The sequence below is a fragment of the Lates calcarifer genome, linkage group LG7_1 (assembly GCF_001640805.2).
Source record: "Lates calcarifer isolate ASB-BC8 linkage group LG7_1, TLL_Latcal_v3, whole genome shotgun sequence".
NCBI lineage: Eukaryota > Metazoa > Chordata > Actinopteri > Centropomidae > Lates > Lates calcarifer.
The window spans coordinates 12,642,271-12,664,190 of NC_066839.1; the positions used below are offsets into that span (position 1 = coordinate 12,642,271).

The window sequence follows — 21,920 nt, forward strand, 5'->3', positions numbered from 1 at the left end:
GTGTGTGTGTGTGTGTGTGTGTGTGTGTGTGTGTGTGTGTGTGTGTGTGTGTGTGTGTGTGTGTGTGTGTTTTTTAGATGTCAAGTCAGTATAAATATAGAGTTTCGGTTCTACATCAAACTTAACTTCCTTCCACTTACCTATTGAGGTCAGCTGTAAGTACGGTTACAGTTTAAAAGTTATGCAACAGGCTTGTTTCATCGCAAAATAATCTGTTTGTTCAAATCAGAACTAATCATGACATTGCCCCGGTGTGAGACTCAAAATCAGGATGAAGTTATTTTGCAGCGGTGTGTGATTTGTGAACAAGGTGCTAAATTTTAACCACAGTTTTTAGTGAAGAGAGCGTTGTTGGCTCACACACAGCCATGCCTTTACTGTACTATGCTGGGGATTTATATTCTTCACCCCTAGGAAAAAATCCTTGTAGGCTTTTTTCAGTCCTGTAAGATGTTAACCATCCTCAGATCTCACATTAAACTGAAATACCACAGAGTGATGTGGCACCAGCCCTAAAATCTTGAGCAGTAACACAAGCCAGAACTGACTTGGCCGCATTACTTACTTCAATATATTCATAAATTGCACTGATCTCTGGGTGTCATGTGAGACATAAACCTGTCATGAGAGCAAGCTGCTGACTTGTTGGGTTATTTCATATCGATGTGGATCATGGAGAGAAAGACGACTGGATGGGGATGTCTTTTCTTGATCAAGATAAATCTTTCAGCTAAGATATACCTTCCTCTGAAGTTATATCAAGTTATATCCACCTTAATCAAAACAGCAGTCAAATGCAAGAGCTGCTAAATTAAAGTTTACACAGGGTTTCAGTTCAGAGTACCTCATGTTATTTAAAGTTTTCAAAAAGACATTTAAAGATAATTGATATGAGGGGGAGAAGAAAATATTTCACAATTGATTGAAGTGGTAGGGACAGCAGGAATGATTTATAGCAGCATTAAAAAGAGAATGAGCAAGTGCATGCTGGAAAGCTAGCAAAAACTTATAACACTAGAAAATGTGCTATAATGAATGAAATGCTAACAGCTTACAATAGAACAGAAATGATCTACACGAGCAGCACTCAGACTTTTGTGTTTTTAATTCTGCATATAGCAGCACTCAACATGCTCTGCACATCAGTTCTGTTTTATTCTAATTTTGGACTGAGTTGTTTGTTTTTAATATAATTGCTTGACTGCACAACTAGATCCTGTTGCTCAGTTGTTTATTCCTTTGTTTTGTGTGTAACCAAGGTAAATTTTAAATGATTTCAAGCTGTGAGCCTCAAATACGCAGTTCACTATGATAGATGGATTTTCACTCTGTGTGGGAACTTTTTTTAAATAGCAGACTGTCCGTGAAATAATAAACTTGATAAATTATGAATGCTGTGTCCACAGGCAAATGAGCTGGAACAGCTGCAGAGCTGATGTTGTCTCAGAGGTTGTGGCAAAGGTCACACTTTCTCTGTTCTCTGATCTTCTTTCCATTTAGAGTCAGACATCAACCTCTTGTGTTTATAGGAAATTTTTACAGACTGCAGATACATCATGTACCTTAAGGGTAGACGCGGTTAGATTTTCTCACAGTGTCAAAATCATCTCCGTATCCACGGATATTTACTGTACTGTGTGGGTGCAGGTGTATGTGACAACGAACTGACAGGGTAGTTAATTAAACCCTTAAAGTTTTTTGTTTTTCATGTTTTTTGCCTGACGTGTCCTCACAGCTCTATCAGATGAACTAAAGTACCCCTTCACTGGCATCGCCCACCATTTTCCAGATGTGTTCATTTGAATTGATTTTAAAGTTGATGTTATCCACCAATATTGATAATGTGATATTTGATATAAAACACAGTGATTCTGGAATTACATGTTTAAGTTGTGTCTTTTATTTGTGTAGCACCAAATCACATCTTAGAGAGTAAGGTTGAGACCTTACTCTGATCTCTAAGGTTGAGACCTTAGAGTTGTTCGTTTGCATTTAAGTATCAGAAGCTGGATATTCTGAACATGTTTCCATTACTAATAGCAAAACTGTTTAACCTCTCTGCTTCACTGATAACTAATTTCCACATGATCTCAATAACAGCATGTGGTGTTCAGGTGCTAGGACTGAGTCAGGCTGGTTGGAGGTGTATGGAATTTATTGGGTATTGTCAGCCTCACACCGATTTGTAATCTTATTGTTTTTTTTTTTACGTCAAACTTGTAAAAAAAAATTATAGATTAACTTTTGGTTTTCGGCAGGAACAATCGTCTCACTGTTTGTGATGTAAACTTGTCAGACATCCTGAGAAAAGAACAAGTTTAATGAAAAGTGTCTCAACTGCCTGCTGGAAAATTGGTGGTAAAATCAACGCTCACTGTCTCACACTCTGACAGAAGCAAAGGATATCACACATCTATACCTCCCACCTGTTTGATTAATCTCAAATGCTGTAACATAGGAATCATTTTACACAGGTGGTGTCTTGAAGAGCTTGTTTTTAATAAATAAATTAGGGTTGTGAAGGTGTGGAAGACCTTTCAAAACACCGGAAGTCACCTTAAAACCTCAATCATTTCACTGCAAAACTTTCAAACAAAATCCAGAGAGGACAGGGTTAAAATGACCAAAAATAACTTCCCCTGGCATGAGAAAAGACACCAAATGTTAATTGCTTGGTGTTCAGAGTCCAGTAAAAGAACTTCATAAGTTAAGAGAAGGCAGGGAGATGGCAGGGATTTAATAAGTGACGGCAGGCGTGGACTGTTTATAGTTCATTTAGTCCATCCTCCTGACGGCTCCCAGATACTTAAAGCTGGAAACATTATGGTGGATGACACCTTCCGAAGACCAAAGTTTTTTGGCTTGGAGATAAGGCAGTTGCGTAAAGCATTAGTCACCATTCTATAAAATGTCATGATGGGATAAAGGTACCTTCCATCGTATACTGTGCAGCAGTTATACATTAAAACATCAGTGAATTGAAAAGACAAAAAGAAGGATGAGACAAAGTTAACATAGCACATATCATTCTGTTACTTTTTATTAAAATGGATGAATATATTACAAACTTTTACTTCCCTGTATTTTTTGCTCCAGATGACATGTTGCTAAAAGACCTCACATCCACGTTTACATTGTGCTCTTCCTGATTTTTTTTTTTTTTTACATTGAATGTAAAAATGGGCAGAGAGAAAGCATTGTGGAGGAGACAACCACTCAAGGTCAAAGCCACATATATGAATATTTACGTTGGCATTTGGTACACAAACCACCAGGAGAAGGGAGATGGTGACAGCACGGATCTTCAAATAGGCAGGAGCGCGGCGCTGCATACTGATCAGGGATGATGAGCTGTCTCGTTGGGGAGCTAACAAAAGACTCGTATGTCCGTGACACAGGACATCAGGTGTTATGTAAGTCTGCCGCTGTGTGAAATGTAGCTGTAATGTAGAAGAGTGTTTTACTGTGCAGTGAAAGGTTTATGTGATCGCGTGGAGTTCATTTAGCTGAGATACTCTCTTCCCGCTCATGCTGGGATTCATTAATTAGTCTGATTCTTCATAAGTGAGTGTTCTCTATCCTTTAACGCTAGCAGTGGGGACAGAGAGTCTAAGAGAAAGCCGACTGGTCACATTTCAGCCCACATTGCGTAGGCCAGCAGTATCCCTTAGTACTTTTTACTGCACCAGCGCACATATAATTAAATTTCCCTGTAGTTACCGGTGCCCTTGACTCATCATTGAGCACCACTATGGTGGTCAATTATCAGATACAGTTGGAGGGCGTGCTACCCCATGACTTTAAGGCTTCTTTACAGTAAATGAATTGACTTAGACTCATATATCAAGAGGAAAATATCAATCTAGCAGATGGTTTCCAAAATCCTTCCCAGTCAGCCCAAAGAAAGGAAGCAAGCCTCCATAAATTGAGTGTGCAGATGTCTTTTATACTGGCTTCATCACAGAAATACCATTAGCACAAAAGGCCTTTCCATAAGACTTCATTTTGGCTCAAATAAAAGAGAGCATAATGAGCCCACTCCATACATCTATACAATATAACCTCAGTATAAAACTGTTCTCTGTTCCCTTCTTGTCTTCATCATTTTCTTTTGTTTAGCATTAAGTGCACAGTGCTGTCTAACAATAGAGAGATTTTTTTTCACTGCTCCAAATGATCAGGAAGTCCTAACAGGCCCCTTCAACGACGCTGATGTCAGCAGTAACATCTGTGTGTGCCGCATGGTTTCACTGTGTGTGGCAGTAATCTCACTCACTCACACTGAAGAAGCTTAACATTTTGCAGTATTTTATCCAAAGGGTAAATAGGGTATTTCAAAAAATATAACACATGCTGGCCTGATCTTGACTGCTTTGATCAATTTTCAGCAGAACTCAGGGGATCAGAAGCCTGTTATCATTACATATTGATTTCCAGGGGAGTTCATGTACAGTACAGAAGTCTGGCCCACTAAATCAAGTACGATGGAAATAATGTAGATGTACTTTAGAGTTGAACACTTACTGTGTGTGTGTGTGTGTGTGTGTGTGTGTGTGTGCGTGTGTGCGTGTGTGTGTGCCAGGGATAGAAGAGTTTGTCAAAATCCATTTGAGTTTTTTTTCTCCCCATTTCCGATGTAGTTATATTAAAACCTGAAGCATTTGGCAAATTTGATTACAAACATAGTTCCTTTTTTTTCATTTGCCACTTGAGAACAGTGCAACTAAGACACAATATTATTACTGTAAGCTGTTATGACAAACCTTTTAGCAAAAAAAAAAAAGAAAAGAAAAGAAAAGAAAGTCTATTCATACATTCAGCAGATATGGAGCAACATTAGCATTCATTTGAAGTCATGTTTCCATCCACCAAACAAATGTAACTCCGTTATCAACTCAGCTTTTACCTCAGTTTTGGTCTCTACCAACTTGAGAGCAAAAGATATGGATCTTTAGTTACTAAGTGCTCCACTATGTTCACCAGCTAGTCTCTAACTTTGTAGAGCTGTGGGGAACTGCAAACTCAGCTGATAAGTCTCTGTGGGTTTGTCACTTTGAGCTTCTGCTCTCACAATATGTGTGTCATTTGAAGCATTGATAATATAAAATGTAATTAGTGCAGCACATGTCTTTGTTCACCCATTAAAGATTATCCTCACTGTTGATTGAGGCAGACTAAATAAATCCTCTGAATGAGTGTACTGTATATTGTAAATGGCGTCACAGTAATATTTTGATATTTCAGTTATTTTAAATTAGCTCATTTGCAGCATTCACATGGAGACATCTCTTCATGTTTTTACTCTGAACCTTGACTCTTACCTTCTGTGAGCTCTTGTGACTGAGCCTCACAGTTTGTTTTGGTAGAGAAACTGTTGTTTTGAATTGCACAAAAAAAGAGCCTGGACTAATGTGTGTGTATTTCAAGGAAAAAGAGTTATATTAGGGGATAAACAGACCATAAAATTAGGAGTCATTAGTTTAGCTCTCATTTCTTTTCACAGTCTAAGTCAGAGAACAGATTAATTGACTGTGTATATGAGATTATTTCTGATCAAATGAATTTCCTGAATCATGTGAAACCTACAGTAGTTCACAAGTTCCAGTTTCCCTCAAAAAACTCCTTGCTTATCTATTTTACCAGCTGCTCATTTTGAAAACTGTTTTGTAAACATCTTCTGTCACCGTTTCAAGAGCCCTCGCATCCATTGGAGCAAACACTCTTGATTGATGGACTCCATTAATTTAATGACATCAAAGCCCAGGAGAGAAAACATGTTTATGAGGAGCATAATGCCAACTGAACGCCATTGAAATCAGCAACATTATTGGGAGATGAAAGCGCATCTCTTTTCATCTGCGGCGATGTGCTCGGTTTTTATCCCAGAGGGACAGCGCAGGGGTTATCCTCACAAGATGCTAATGATGTGTTGCCTTCTGCGGGGATCAGTCATCAATCTGTGTGTACAAGCCACCGTTTCCCGTCATTATTCCTCGACGGCAGCAGTGACGAACAGAAGGAGGGGGGGAGAGGGTGATTAGGCCTCCCAACCTTTACCCCACACGCCTTGTCATCTTGTATTAACATCATGGCTCATCCCGAAGTGAGGTGTTTATCAATCATGTTACAGTGTGAGACTTATTAGTGGTGGTTCCTCGAGACTGATGTTATTGTGATCTTTGCCTGTGGGGTAGCTTTTGAAGACAGTGATCAAATATTAGCTGCATCCTCTAACGTCTACAGTATCTTGCACTGAATGTAGGAATGAAAAAATTCACCTCATGCTCAACAGATGGATTCTTAGGATGTTTGACACGTAATCCACCACTGATCCTGTTATGTTTGGTTATGCTGCCAGAGGTAAACAACAGAATTAGCAAAGAAAAATGCAGAAATTAATAAAGGTGTGACAAGAAAAACCCTCAAAGCAGGCAGGATAATTCAATTGTTCTACAGTGAGAATGAAGATTTTATTTCATAATAATCGTTCCTCTAGAGCCCTCCAGCTTAACCGAACTTTAAATTAAAGATCTTCTGCTCTTAAATGTCTTCCCAACACACACACACACATACACACATGCACACACAGACACCCATCCCCCCAAAAAGAAATGAAAACTACATCTGCTTTCAGATGTGAAGAAAGCCACACAATTAGACAGATAAAGACTAAATAAATACAGATAACTGTGATAGGATCAGTGCATGGAAGTTTTGCTCAGTGAGACCACCAGGCAGGATAGGATCTGTGAGGCTGCACACAGTAGGATACTGACAACACATAGCAGTGGGTTTGATGTAAGACCAAAATATGATTTATGGGTAATTTATGACCGTGTCTGTAACAAATATATGTGCATGATGGCATTTGGAAAATGTGCTCTGTGTTTTGAGGATGCATTTCCCCGCTGTCGAGGTGAATGTTTCAGTGAAGCTTAGTATTCAGCGTAAACACAGTACATGTCAGGGAAAATATTATATTATACACAACATTGGTATCATGTTAATACCTGATTTGAAGTATCATCACACACAGATTACTTTGACTTGAAGCTAAAATTTGCCTCCATTCTGTCAGGAAAACTCTGAACTGGAGAAATGCTGTAATTTGTTGTAAATGTGCAAAATCTCCATTATTCAGTTGTCCTCATATCATTAACAGCACAACAGTTACATTGCAGTTTACAATATGTCTATACATCATGTTAAAATGTGTGTAACACTGACCTCTGCAGGATGACAGGAGAATAGTAACTGAAAAATGCACTCATTTGAAATGTCACACTTTTTCTTATGTGAATAGTTTTATATATTTATTTGTACTGTCAAGAAAGGAAAAGGAACCACATGATATGTGGATTTTTTTTTATGATTAGTGGAGTTAAACAGTATAGTACTAAAATACCACAATAAATAAAGACTGATATCATAGAGACTGAGCATGTGGCAGTGATCTCATGTTTCAATTGATTTAAAGGACTTTATATTTCCTATAAGAAATTAAAGATCACCAACACTCTCTGTCATCCATCCTGTTGCTGTGTCAGTTGGAAACTCTCTAAAGTATATTTAGAGACAGCCCTGAGCTCACTTTTTTTTTTTTTTTTTTTACTGCTATCACAGCCTGTTTTGTTGAGACAACAGGAAATCTACATAATGTCACTTGTTAAACCCTCTCATGATAATATTACTAAACTTATGGCAGATAACACTCAGTGAGATGATAATGCATCTTGTGTTTGTATTTGTGGGTAATATTGGAGAATACCAGATATTATGTTAGATAATATAAAAAGTCTCTTTCTTCCTGACAATTTAAAAGCAATTTGTCGACCATATCAGGAGAAACACCCTCCTCAGGATGTGTAATGTATTTTAGCACATCAGATTCAAGGACCTCAACTGCTTTTGTGTGTGAGCACATTCTAGCCATGATGGCATTTAAGGAATGCTGACTCACACTTCCTGTTTCCGGTCCATTCAGGAAATGGCAGAGTTTAACCCCTGGCTGCTGCGGCCACTCCGCTCTCTTATCTTCAAGATACTGTCTGAGCCCCTGAGGGACGCTTCAGTCAGAGGATCAAAACTCACTGTAATTTAGTAAAGTCAGTTGCTTTTAAAGGCTTCCTGTGAGATGCTGTAGCTGCTCACACTCTGCACTGAGGTAAACATGTACACCATAAAGATCACATTTTATCTCTGGCTCTCTATCATTCATCTCAGTGCTGCATTATCCTCCATTCACCCACTTCATGTTTGAACATAATTCAAACTGAAATTAGACTTTCATTTGGTCTCCATGCTGCAAAAGTGATTACGCGATTATTATGTTTGTATGTCACATCCTGTGCGTGCAAACCCTCTTTAGTGTTGTCTTCTTTATAATGTCACACTGTTGATATTTATCTTGTGCGCAAAACTGTCGAAAAAAAAAAGCCTTAGAGTAGAAAAGCTTTTAAAAACCTGATGTTTGTTAGCGTAAAGCATACTATTAATATTATAAAGTACAGTGAAGAATGTTTTATGTCGCTGTAATTAAAATAAGTGGAATGAAATACAAGAATAACAGTTCTAAATAATGAAAATATTTTATTTACAAAAAAAAATGGAAATATAAATTCTCCCCTTTCTTTATACATCCACTGAATGACTGGAGGAATAAAAAGTGCAAAGTATTGTGCATGTAATCTCAGGCTGCTCGTTTCTGTACCATGCAAATATTTGATCTGGAACTTTACCTGTTTTAACCGTCCTGGGTCCAAATGGCTTTTTACATCATGCATGTACTGTATTTGTATTTCCGCATTTCTATTTATCCGTTGTTGATCACTCATATTTATGCCTCCTTTTGCTTCATGGCTGTCTACAAGAATGGGGGTTTTATGATGCAGTCAGTCTTTGCATTGAAGTTCTGAACGTTTTCTGACTGACATCTTTTCAGATGCTCCAAGGGAGAGAAAAAGCCATAAATAATTTTTACATTCACTTAGAAGGTAGATGTAAAAAAAAAAAAAAAAAAATGTCCATTTGAAAAGATAAAAAAAATAAATTGCATCAGTCATAAATATGTTTGGTTGATCCTCTATATCCATTCAAGTCTCACTTCTCTCTTTAAGACTTTTTAAGCTTGGTCTCCGTGTTATCAGCAGGAAACATTTTCTTTTTCTTTAATCACGGGTGCATCTCATATTGTCCCTCTGTGGCGATAAAGAAGTCGTTGAGAGTGTTCTGGAGAAATTCAAAAGTGGGTCGTTCCTCTGGCTTCTCCTTCCAGCACATCCTCATAATGTTGTAGAGTTCCTCGGGACAGCCTTCTGGAGCGGGCATCCTGTACGACCTGTCCAGGCTTCTGATCACCTCTGGGTTGGTCATCCCTGACAGAAGACAGAAAATGCAGTTAGTGTGAGATTATACTTAACTTTTAGGTACGGTATTTTACTACTTACTTGGCTTCAAAATTGCATCTAGATTAGTTTGTGTACAGTATGTCAACATGTAATTTGTGCTTATTTCTCATGTCCTGTACCTGGGTAGGGTATTCTTCCATAGGTAACTATTTCTGTCAGGAGGATCCCAAAAGACCAGACATCTGACTTGATGCTGAATGTGCCAAAATTGATGGCCTCTGGAGCCGTCCATTTGATGGGAAATTTAGCACCTGCTTGTCAGAAAAGGGGGGTGAGAAAAAGCGAAAGGAAATTGTGTTACTGGCAGGTGACTATACAGAATATGTGGGCGGGTGTGTGAATGTGTTTGTTCTCCCTAACATGGGGCGATATCGTGACATAAACCCTCAAACTGTAGACATCATCTAATTACCGGTAATACCTCTGGTCGTATTTATCCTTTTTTGGCAACGCTGGCAAATATTTGATTCAAAGGGTTTGTGCAGCAACATGAATTAGATACCTTTTTTTCTTAATTGACAGGATTAACCAAAAACGTGTATTCAAAAAGTCAAAAAATGGTTTCTCAACTGAATTTCTCCATACACTATACCACATTATATATTGCTAGTGTGTCACAATATAAACAACTAAATATAACAAATTCAGTATAATTATACATGATTTTATCCCCATATATAGCCCACTGCTATTCTTCTACACTGTGGCATACAGTGGAATTATTAGAAGAAGAAGCATTAGAAAAACAGCATGTCGTCAGAATGGTTAAAATAACGTGCGTCTAACTTGAGCATTTACATGATGCATTCAGGGCCACAGCTACTACAGAGCTCATGTCCTCTGTATTTTTTGGTGGAATTGGGGTGTTTAAGCAACCTGAGGTGAGGTTACATTCCATAATTAAAAATGTGCATGACATGGGTATTTCATAAGCCGGTTTCAGTATTTTAGATGGATATTTATTCCAGGCAGTCTGACGAAGTTCTAAAAACTGCATTGTAGTGTCACACCACAACACCCCGCGCTAGCTCCTCCATGGGCTTTCTGTTTTTTAAAAAAGGCACTTGCAGCAAAGCTGTTTTTAGCATGCTTTGAAGCTGTTCATTCACAAGGTTTGCACTTCCAGCATTGAGCCCTTGTTTTGTAAATACATTACACCTTTATGTTGCTGGAGAAGGGAAACTTAATAGAAAATACAATTGAACTCTTAACTCAATAATGCAACAAGGAAAATAATGGCCTCTGATATCGCTAATGTCAGAAGTTTGAAACACTGTGCATGCCGCACCTTCTTGAGCTGTGTATTCTGACTCGATGATCCTGGCCAGCCCAAAGTCTGCTATCTTGCAGTGCAGCGTCTCATTGACCAGTATGTTGGCCGCTCGCAAGTCTCTGTGGATGTAGTTCTTCCTCTCGATGTATGCCATGCCCTCAGCTATCTGACATACAGAAAGATCGGGAAAGGAACGTTGGAAACAGCTTCCAAAGGGAATTATCAGATCAATGCAAAATCAGAAATAATTTTTTAAATGTATTCGTTTCTGGAAAGAAATTAGAGAATTACACTTGTAATAATATATGTATTTTGGAGCACACTGAATCTACTTTGTACACATGTCAAGTCTGTTTCTTCTGGTCAGTGGGTACAGTAGTTGCAATATTGCAGCTACAGTATGTGTGCATACTGTATGCATGTGTGAAGATTCGTGTTTATGTGTGTAGTAATGGCAGCAAAGTGGGTTTAACAGGATGTACCAACTCTCAGGAAGTCAAAATGCTTTTTTTGGAGGGGCTAGAGTTCTAGGGGAGCTCACTGTGGATGGAAAAATAGCATGATTTCCTGTCCGGATGTTAATAATTGACGTAGGGCGAGGCTTTGAGCCAGGCGCACAAAACCCCCACTACAGAAACCACACAGCTACTGCTGACAGTTTCCACGTGTATTAACATCCTGACTGGTGTCAAAGTGTACCCTGCAAGAGACATTCAAAGCGTTACTGTAGAACTAGAACTAGTGTGTATAAATAGATTTTGAGGTCAGCAATAAGGCCAGTGTTTTTGTTTCTGTTTTTGTCTTTGACAAAAATCAGTGAGTTACATACTAATGTCATGTAGTCACAAACGACCGCAAAAGCAGTAGAACAACAAAAAAAAGCTCAGAAATATGAGAATTACAGATGCACAGATGTGGAAAAATTGATTCTTAGTTAAATCTCTGAGTAAAAGCTATTATGTTATCACAGAGAGGTGCGGGTTAGCAATGTGATGAAAATGTCACACACAAGATATCAAAATGTATGATTAGAATTCAAAGTTTCCCACCTGTGCTGACATATCTATCAGCTTGTTGACCTTTAGCCTTTTTCCCTCATCTGTTTTTAGAAACTCTAGAAGACATCCTGCAAACGAGAAAATGAAATACCTTTTCAGAAAAAGAAATAAAAAAAAAAACATTTTGAATTGGAAAATATTGTAGTTTTGTATTCCAATTAAATTCTTCCAATCTTGCAGAAAGACATGTCTTAAACTAAAAGAAACCAAATTCATGTGATGCTCTTGCAAGTTAAGTAATAAGGCTACAATCATTGCTTTTAAAGCTCCAGCAGCCAGAAATAACAAAACAAATGCCTGTTCTGTGTAATAGTAACTCCCTCTACAATAACACCCCATACTATGGACTCCAAAAATAAATAGAATTTAATCAGCTGTCTGATACAATCGCTGAAAGCAAATATTATAAGCTTCACAAATGTAGTTTTTAGTTCTTTGGGATTTAATAGCATCAAAATCTCAAACATTCTCTGGTACTTCTTTGCTTTGCTTTTCTTTGCCATGCTATGTTGTAGTACGAGTGGTGATTGATAAGTTTGTGCCTTGGAGTAGAAGGAGATGAGTTAAATAGCTCTCATCACATGCACATGCAGCTCAGCTCAGAGTGGTTATGTGGAAATCATTCTAAGAAACAATAATAATGGAAATAGTGATAATAATTACATTACTGATAATAATAATTATTATTATTTATAGATAACTTTTGTGGTATATCTGTTTTTTGTAATTGAAAATTGTAAGTCAGCACTTTATGAGAAAATAAACATCGGCCTTTATGCAGTCATCTGCCGAAAGTGGATCTGAATTCATCCAACACCCGTGCTATTCACCTGATTTGACACCCTTAGACTCCATCCCCAGTGTGAGAATGGAGTTTGGTGTTTGCCATTTTGACGTCATCATCACTGTGACTTCTATTGTTTGTCCACATTTTCATATGGGGCACCTACCCATCTCTTTTTCCGTGTCTTACCATTGACCATGAACTCTGTGACAATGAGAATGGGCTCCTTGGTGACCACAGCATGGAGGCGCACCAGTCTTTCGTGCTGCAGCTGCTTCATCAGGTTGGCCTCCTGGAGGAAGGCCTCGGGCGCCATCGTTCCCTCTTTTAAGGTCTTAATAGCAACCTTCTGGGTGTTCTTGTAGTAACCTGCGGCAAGAATCAAAACATAATGCTTATAGTAACACACTGTACTTTACTGTCTTGGTTTATAAAATGTTTCCAATGACATGCGTAGTTAGCAGCCTTCTCTTACCCATCCACACTTCTCCAAACTGCCCAGCTCCCAGCTTCTTCACCATTTTCAGCGTCTCTCTGGGAATCTCCCATTCATCATGCGCCCATGGCTGCTGGGGTGCCTTTGTCTTGCAGGGAGCATACAGGCGCTGACACAAACCATCTGCTGTACCTGCACCCAAATAAGATACATGCAAATGTCATAAACAGTGTTTTTTCCTTCTCTCTTTACTGTTGCACTAAATTTAGTTAACTGAAACAGTTACAGTCTGATGAGTTATTGTTTCCTTAAATTGTTTTGAAAGCTTTTCATGCCAGCATATGTGTAATTGTAACTGCTGTGCGTTGGTAGTCACTCTAGACATTTGGGCCTCTTATCTTGTGGTTTAGTCACAGGAGTGGAAAGACTATCACTTCTCTCAAACAGGAAATGCACAACGCATCACAAGGGTCTGACTTCCTGATTTAATTTAAAGTCAGTGCAGACAGCTTATAATTGTAACACAAAGTCCAAATCAACACATTCAGGTTCCGTCAGAATTTCTGACAATAACCTGTACATAGACCTGCTTCTTTTTTTAAATGATGTACAGGTCTAAAAAAGTTAAATCAAACTTTTATAGGTGGATGAAATGTATTTCTGTTCAGTACTTACGGCTGTAGTATTTGACCAGTTCCTGTAGGGATGGGAACGTGTTGGAAGGAGAGATGTAGTAGCCACCTTTGTCCAAACAGCGGATCTTGTAGTGTTTTACCACATCTCCATGTTCTGATACATGATCTCTGACTGACAGCGAGAAGGAGCCTAGAGGGAAAACAAATAGATTCTACAGTTACAAGTTGGGTTTATTGCTTGAGCAGTTTTAAAATTGGGCACATTTTCTGAATATCCCGTCCTGAGATGCCTTGTCAGTGAAATTCTGATTTGTAGCACAATCACAAAAAGAGACTGAGAAGAGTCACCTTTACAGGTCTCGCTTTCTCGGACTAGAAAGGCACCCGGTTTGTTTCCAGGGGCCAAAAGCAGTCGTTCGGTCTCTCTCCGACTCAAGTCTTTGAAAAACCACCTACATAGGCGACAACCACAAAATTTACTTTAAGATATACAAATGTGTTTAACAGTCGATAAATTTTGCTGCACCGCTGAATGTTATCTGCCCTGGCGATTGATAACAGATTGTGTTGTGCTTGAATTTGCTGCTTACTTTTCCACCTCCAGCGTATCTGCTCTGGCTACATAATTAGATGGTATGAAGCCTTCCTGTCCAGTCACCAACGATTTAGCCAGCCACCATTCTCCGTTTCTACAAACAGGACAAACATGGCAGATCATTTTCATTATATGACTATACTGCTACTACTATACTACCAGAACTATAGTGTGTGTATATATATATATATATATATATATATAGTGTTTCACTGCTGCTGGGTACATGCTGTATAGTTTAGACTATGATGAGACTTACTCTTGCAAAACCTTAAGTTTGTCTCCCTTCTTGAAAGGAAGATCACTGTCGTTGTTGGCTTTGAAGTCATGTTGTGCCACATACAGAGTTTCATCTAAAGTCAAGTACAGCAGACAAAGACATGAATTCAGAAAGTAATTTCACTTTAGCAGTTACCCATTTATGTTTTTATAGTGTGATTTTACTGTTGTTGTTTTGGGCCTGCATTTCTGTGCATGATACTGTATTCCTTGTTAAAACTCAGCTGTATTCAAAGTAGTGTATTACTATTCTTCTTTACGCTGTGAGAGTTCTGTCGTTTTTACACTGTGACATAAAAATGACTTTCTTTTTCTTTCTCTCATGAATAATCTCATCTTTTCCCCAGAAGAAAACAGAGGAAATCCAACCAAGATTTCAATCACTACATGTAGCCTCCTTTTAGAGCTTTTAATGACTGCACAGCAACAGTCCAACACATAAACACGGGCCTGTTATTTTTCAGTAGAGATTTTGCCATGCAAGTCATGTTCAGTTATTACCATTATCCGTATTGCTGTTTCTGCTTCGTGCCTAAAGAACAGAGAAAAGTAATTGTTTTAATATTCAAAGTGAGCAGTAAGTTGATGAAAAACTGCCAAATCATGTAAATTTGTTCATCTTGGCTAGTTTCAAATCACAGTAAATTACTTAACTAAAGTGGGTAAAACTTTTTCTTTTAAGCAGTCAACTTACTATGTGATTCAATGAGTGGGAGGCCTGAGAGTTGTGTTTTCCTTTATAGAACTCGCCCTGGTGTACTTCTTTCTGGCCACTGCAAGTGCAGCCCATCCTGAATATAGAATGCAAATGGTTCTCTTCAGTTATACCACATACTACTAACAAGATTTACTTAATATAAAGTTACAGTACATACCGCATAATGTCATTCATTTACAGCGTTAAATGCTATCACCCATATCAAGTTCCCGCTAAGAGCCTCAGATTGGTACAGAGTGTTCATTTTTGTGCTCTTACCTGATAAAGCAGATGAGCTTTACTGAAGCTTTTTTCAGGCTCCACTCCTCCCACTGCAGGGCCTGGGCTGTGAGTTCATGCCGGGTGCTGGAAATGTATTAAATGTACTCAAAATTTGCTAAATCCACAGTGGCGAATGACTTTTGTTTTCAGTGGTCTTAGTTACAAGTGCACGCACTGTATAAAAGATTGGCTCTCATATGTGGAAGTGGAAAATATGTTTGCAGCTTTATATGCTCTCATTTGCATGTACAGTTTAAGATACAGCCACAATGTCATGTCAAGAGTTAAAAATAGAGGAAGAAAAAAGCGCTAAATATAACTGACAAGAGGCAGATGCAGAATAATTACTGTGAATTTTTCGTTGTATTTGCGTCAGTGTTTTTAATTTATGTTGCACTTGCCACTGCTGTTTCTGAGTCTATGTGAAAACGCAATCCTATAAGATATCTAGGTTAAAAATTCTAAATAGGTGATGAATTGTGAAAAGTGTCACAGATCATCAAGTGAATGGAACAGTCCTAAGAATAGTTTTAAGTGGCAATTTCAACATTATCAATATGTGAATATTTGGCTGCTAGAAGGGTTTCATATTTACAAAGTTAAAGTTCATGCTTGTACATGTAAACCAGTGAGTCTAAATGTCAACATTTATGCTACAGTCTCATTTCCAGCACAACCAAAACTTTACTTTTCAAACATGGACTTCATACTTAAGTCACACACATTATTTGTCTCACTGTTCATTGAATTACTTTTTTCAGCATTTACTGTATGTGTCAGCGCTGTAAAAGGAAAAATGAAAAATAATTGTCATGTATGTCATAAACCTACATGAAATTCAAGATGACCTTTAAAAAGCAACTGTCATGATGACAATGTGAGCTCTTTTATTGCCTAAAATATCCAGTAATGTGTACCTAGAACTGTAGAGTACTGTTGAGCGGTGACAAACTTTCTATAATCACTTATATCATTAATTTTATGTCATTTATATTTAAGAGTAATTTTATATGCTCAAGTGAACATGCCATGCAAAACTGATCATTTCAAGGAAATTAGCTTTATATTTACTCATATTTACTTCAAAACCTCGCCTTTTCGTTGAACTTTTATCGCATATACTCTAAGTTTATAACTGATAGTTGTGACTGCTTGTGTGGTAAACACTATGTTCACTATGTTTTTGTCTCCAAATAATGGCTGTAAGTGTTCTGTTATGATTATTAGCTTAATGTCTGTTATTATATGTTATTAGATCATTAGCCATCTGACTTAACGGCGTGCCAGTAAAACTCTATTAGGTTTCAGCTGTATTTCAATTTTCTTTTCCAATTAAACATTATAACAGTTTTTGACATGATTCAGTCACTACTTTTGATTGTGAATTTTACACTATTTGGTATGATTGTTCATTTTACCATCATAATATTACAGTATCTGCTTGTCTAAGTATTCTTTATTGTGAAATAATCATATAGAAAATAAATACCTTGACCTTGTCCCCCAGGCTTATATCTTCAAAAGTAGTCCAGATGCAAAATGTCTACAAGGTCCTTTTTGAAAACCAAGTGCCTGTCAGTATGTCACTCTCACTCACTCATTTTGGTTTTGACAGTGTCTCTCTTGTTCTCTCTTGCGCTCTGTTTTTTTTCCCTCTCTCTCTGTCTCTCTCTCTGTCTCTCTCTCTCTCTCAGAGTAAAGACCAGGGCCTCCCCTGGGGGACTACACTGACTTTACCGTAAAAAGATGTTGGTGTATTTATTTTGTTTGGTAATTCCCTCCCTTGTCTGTGCAGCAGATCATCTAACAAAATACAACAAAGATCACCTGCTGGTCAAACTACAATTAGTCAACTTCCACCAAACCCTCAGTTAGTAAATTAATTAAATAAATGAATACAATTCATCTGCAGTCTTTAGATTCACAAATATATCACACCAAAAGTCAGATTTATCGATCAAATTACAAAGAGAGATGTTTAAAATGTGTTGGTTGACAGTGCATAATTTATGTTGTCATGTAACTGTGATCTGAAGATTGTGAGCCAAATGAGAACTGCAATGGAAAAGGGGGTTGTGCTGTACTATATGTGTTTGCATGCCTGGTTAGTGGTGAGTATAGGTGTGGTTGAGTGTTGGGTATTGAAAAAAGAGAGCATGGTTCCCATGACACGTTTCACAGTTCCTCTATATTGTTTATCTCTACAATCCATCTTTGCAAGTTAGCAAACCGTGATACATGTTTACAGCATGGTAGCTCAGAAAAGCAGTACACACTCTCACCACAAGATGGACTGGTGAATTGGTCACAAGACCGTCTAATTGAGAAATTGTATTTGAGTATGCACTCATAGGAGGAATGGATGCATTATTCTCATATACACGTTCAAGGTCAAAGGTTGTAAGGATCATTCACAGTGTTAATTCTTCTTGTGCCAGATCTGCAAATGAGGTTCACCCTTAATTTTTTCATCAGTTTTTCTGCTTAGATATATCTTAAGGTTTATCTTTTGTAGATGATAGTATTACCCTTACTTCCTTATCCTACCTTAGGGTAGGTTTAGAAGTTAGGGTTAGTGTCTCTCCTTGCAACCCTCCTTTTACCTATTTTGTCTGCTGACCACAACCTGGAACATAATTTAGGTAGGACTATATATTACACACACACAGTTTTATTTGGATATTGAGTAATACTGAGTTGGGCTAGTTCACCAGAATTAATAGAGAAACATTTTTTTGGTATTTAATAGGAATCAACCTGTACCTTTGTATCATAGTATCCTTTAGGTATCAAATGCCCACCCCTTCTTTAGTACTCTTTGAGGATGACTCTTAAAGACACAACTGTGTTTTTACTCCTCTGCACAAGTACTTTGATATGTATATTTATTTTAAATCTTATCTTAATTAACAATAAAAATAAATAAACACCTCTATGGATTAGAATTTCAAAGTCTATGTTCTGATTCTGTATTTACCTCCAGAACCATTAAGCAGTATGGTTGAGGTTTAATGTACTGTAGGGTGTCTGGTTGCTGATGTTCCCCAGACTTGACACTAGATGGCGTAGAAAGTCATGTTTTACTCTGTGACTCTCCTAAAGTGAGTCCGTTTCAAGACACTTTGCCAGCTTTTCTTCTAAAATCATGCCATTTCTATTCATAGATAACCCTTACATCAACCTCCTATATAGAAATGATTCAGTACTGTCGCAACTCTATTGAATGGTGTTGGGGATTTTTATTGTGTAATGCCTGTATGTCCTGTATCTGGTGCAAAGGACAGTACACGGATGTGAATACAGATGCAGCCTGTCACACTGGGGGGGAAAAATTGCAAGCTGATGTGCGGTCAATCTATCAAAGTATAACAATGCTTTGGTTTTTCACACCACATAGCCCAGCTAACCAGGTCCTTCCTATTCTCACCACCACGGAATTCACCCGTCCTCTACAGACTACAAACACAAAGCAACGTGTCCTGGAGTTATCTAGCAGCATTGTTTCTGGTTTGCATGCTAAATTACTATTGAAGGTTACTGAATGTTATTAAGAATGAATCAAAGAACTTTGTAAGGAAGATATCATTCAGACTATGGTGTAACCTATAAGTGTGGGGAACAATAAATCTTACACCACCGGAAGTGTTTGTTTCCTATGGGGGGCTTTATACAACACGCAACGTGGGGATATTACTCTCTGGGCAACACTTCACAGGTTTTTGTTTGGACCACCTGTGCTGTGTGTGGGGACTGTGCTGTGCTGTAGTTCTCTGAAGGAACAACCTCACTTCACTGTACACATACACACACACACACACATACACACACACAGGCTGCAGGTGCATGGTGAGTGTTATTGAGTGCGTCCTGGTTACTAACTGCTGTTTCTCTTTATACTCCCTTCTTCTGGTTTTCCATCAGCCCTTGTTTTCTTCCCAGGGCTCGGCGGATGCTTGTGTACGGCTCTGTTGGGGTCCCCAGACATTGCATCCTGCCTGCAGAAGGGTCATAAGTGGCCCCACAGGATAACCTGAACAACGGTGGGAAAGAAAGGGAGCGTGGGTCTCCTTTAGTAAACGCGGTCCTGGCCACCTCTGTGCCAAAAGCATACATGCTGCCAATAGCTGCTTTCAACTCCCATTATTAATGTGAGTGTGCACTGCATGTGACTGAAAATGCCTGTACATGTGCTTATGTCAGTGGTTTATATTTGCGTGTGGGGGTGTGTGGCAAAGCGGAACATTTATTGTATTAAACATGAAGATTAGAAATTGAATATTTATTATAAGCTGTACTGTAAGAGCTCAGTCAGTATTGTTTCAGTGTTTATCAAAACTTTGATTTACTCTCTCTCTCTCTCACACACACACACAAATCAACACACAAGCACACACTTTCCTCAATTTTGATCCCCCTCTACATCACAAGAGGCCCCTCTTTGACTTCCTGTCTGTGTGGGAACCTTTTCTATCCTCTGTCACACATGCAGTGAGAGAAGGTCTCGCTCCTGCATTTGCCTTAAAAAGACAAAGTGATTGTCAATAAACAAGGAACAATTGAACCCCCTCAATGCATTCAACAGGCACTTCTGCTGTTCCTCTGGGATGTTCATGAGTTTCAGGAGAGCTTCACTTTTCATAGTTCTAGTTTCCTCCATTAGACTCAGTCAGCACAGCAACCACACTGTAGATTAATTTGTGGAATTTACTGTAATGGCAGTGTCTCGTGTATATTTATTTAAATGTTTTTCATATTTGTGTTTATTTACTGCCATTTCAATGATATTCCAAAGTACAAAAATCAGCATCTTACCCAGTTAAATGATACCTGTCACACTCCTTATTTAAAACACACATCTGCACTTGGGTTTTGTAGTAATGTAGTTGGGAGCAAACCTATGCAGCTGTTCCAGAGGCAAGTTGCTGTGAGGTAAACACGAGGCTGCGGGAAAGCCCCTTATTATTGTGCTCCGGATGACGTTCCTCACTCTTCCAGTGTTTACCGTGGAAATCACTCTGTGCCAACGAGCAGGTGCTTCCTCAAAAAACGCTTTGCTTTTCCAGAAGATTTGAGGATTAGATTCAGCTCACCAAATCAAACATTAGTTCAGCTTTATTATGAAAGAAGTTATTAAAAATATATTAATTGCAGTTACAGTATCATTACATTAAATATAGAAACTGATGTTTTTTGCCTAATATGATTTTTATAACAGGTTTTGATGGCAGATATAGTCTAATTGAGTACTGTTATCACACTTCCTCCTTGAAGAACAATGTCACATTATGCTCACAGTAGACATACTTTCACATGAATGTGACGAGCCAGCATCTTGAACCTGCTGACATTACTGTAGTTTACATGAGCCTGTTTATTTGACACTAGACTTTATTACTACTTTACTCATGAGAAAGAGAAATGTCTGACTGAAAACACTCTAGGAGGCACATTAAAATATAGCACAAGCAGAATAAGACCATGACTACTGCCAAAAGAATGAAAATGTAATTTCTTTACACCTTGTATACACCCATGCTCCATCTACACAGGGGTTTCCAAGTCGCCTGATTAATTTGTACTGTAGTTTCCATCATAGCTCCGCCCACCTACAACCTGACTAGAGGTCTAATCAGCAAGTAATTAAAAACACCTGTGGATGTGCAGGTCGTACAATGCAAACCCACCACTGAATTTAGAAAAATTAAATATTAAATTTCTTTGAAATTCTTCAATCTGCATTCAATTAGCTTGCATGTTATTGGCTTGAGAAGTTTTTTTTAAGCTAGCATGTTAGCTTACTTAAATTTCCAGCAAACGTGGACCTACATTGTCATCCCATTGGAGTCTTTTTCCCTGGAAAAAGATGACTGTAAGTCCAGAAGTCAGTAACAGTTTAGCTCTGCAGCCTGCCACTTAATTTCTGAGAAAAAATGTCTTGGTGTCATACAGTGGTGCCTACATATTTGACTTTCTAGCAGCAGCTAGCTTGGTTGCAAATCTGTTTGCCAACTATTTGGAGCTGTGGTTTATCACAAAACAGCTGCCTGCTGCTGCAAATGGTTTGATGAGATGGGTAGGATTTAACCTTAGAGTAAATTTTCAGGGTGTAAAGCCAAATAATGAGCTATACACAGTTTTGAAAACCTTTTTGCCAGTACAGTCTGATTTAACCAGGTAAGTCTTAACTGTATTGGTTGCAAACAAGATCATTTTGTTGTTGTTGTTTGAAGCTACATTTTGGTACATATTAGTTCCCCCTCATTCAGTGTTTGTGCTAAGCTAAACTACTTCTATTAACTATTAGCAGAACAGCAAACAAACACACTTTGCTGTACATATTCCACTCATGACTTAAATCCTTCATCCTCCAGAGTGGAGTAGTGCTGTTGCATGCAGGCAGCACACACAGTGTCTCCGTACAAAAGCTCGAGGACAAAGGCCTCCACCTCACTGTAGTGTTATGCAGTCAATCAG

At 38.3% G+C, this 21,920-nt stretch overlaps 2 protein-coding genes across 5 annotated transcripts in view; one reads left to right on the forward strand and one right to left on the reverse strand.

The window, feature by feature from the left end:
- Positions 1 to 20,359, forward strand: part of si:dkey-71h2.2 (low density lipoprotein receptor adapter protein 1) — an 89,012-nt gene extending 68,653 nt beyond the window's left edge. The window contains exon 10 of one of the 4 annotated variants that reach the window (XM_051071906.1): positions 19,386 to 20,359. In XM_051071906.1, coding sequence (XP_050927863.1) covers positions 19,386 to 19,475 — 90 coding nt within the window. In that variant the 3' untranslated portion in view covers positions 19,476 to 20,359. Of the gene's footprint in view, positions 1 to 17,140; positions 17,204 to 18,843; positions 19,346 to 19,367 lie in introns of those variants that run through there. The other 3 variants (XM_051071908.1, XM_018694434.2, XM_051071909.1) reach the window with 3 other exon arrangements.
- On the reverse strand, positions 8,564 to 17,134 carry blk (BLK proto-oncogene, Src family tyrosine kinase). The gene is made up of 14 exons (XM_018694432.2): positions 16,936 to 17,134; positions 15,444 to 15,530; positions 15,162 to 15,258; positions 14,969 to 14,999; positions 14,448 to 14,541; positions 14,184 to 14,282; positions 13,942 to 14,045; positions 13,634 to 13,783; positions 12,998 to 13,150; positions 12,712 to 12,891; positions 11,730 to 11,806; positions 10,696 to 10,846; positions 9,527 to 9,658; positions 8,564 to 9,374 (listed from the first exon to the last, which is right to left on the reverse strand). Exons 3-14 carry the CDS (start codon positions 15,255 to 15,257, stop codon positions 9,172 to 9,174), a joined length of 1,470 nt encoding a protein of 489 aa, XP_018549948.1. The 5' UTR covers position 15,258; positions 15,444 to 15,530; positions 16,936 to 17,134; the 3' UTR covers positions 8,564 to 9,171.
- Positions 20,360 to 21,920: the final 1,561 nt, after the last annotated feature.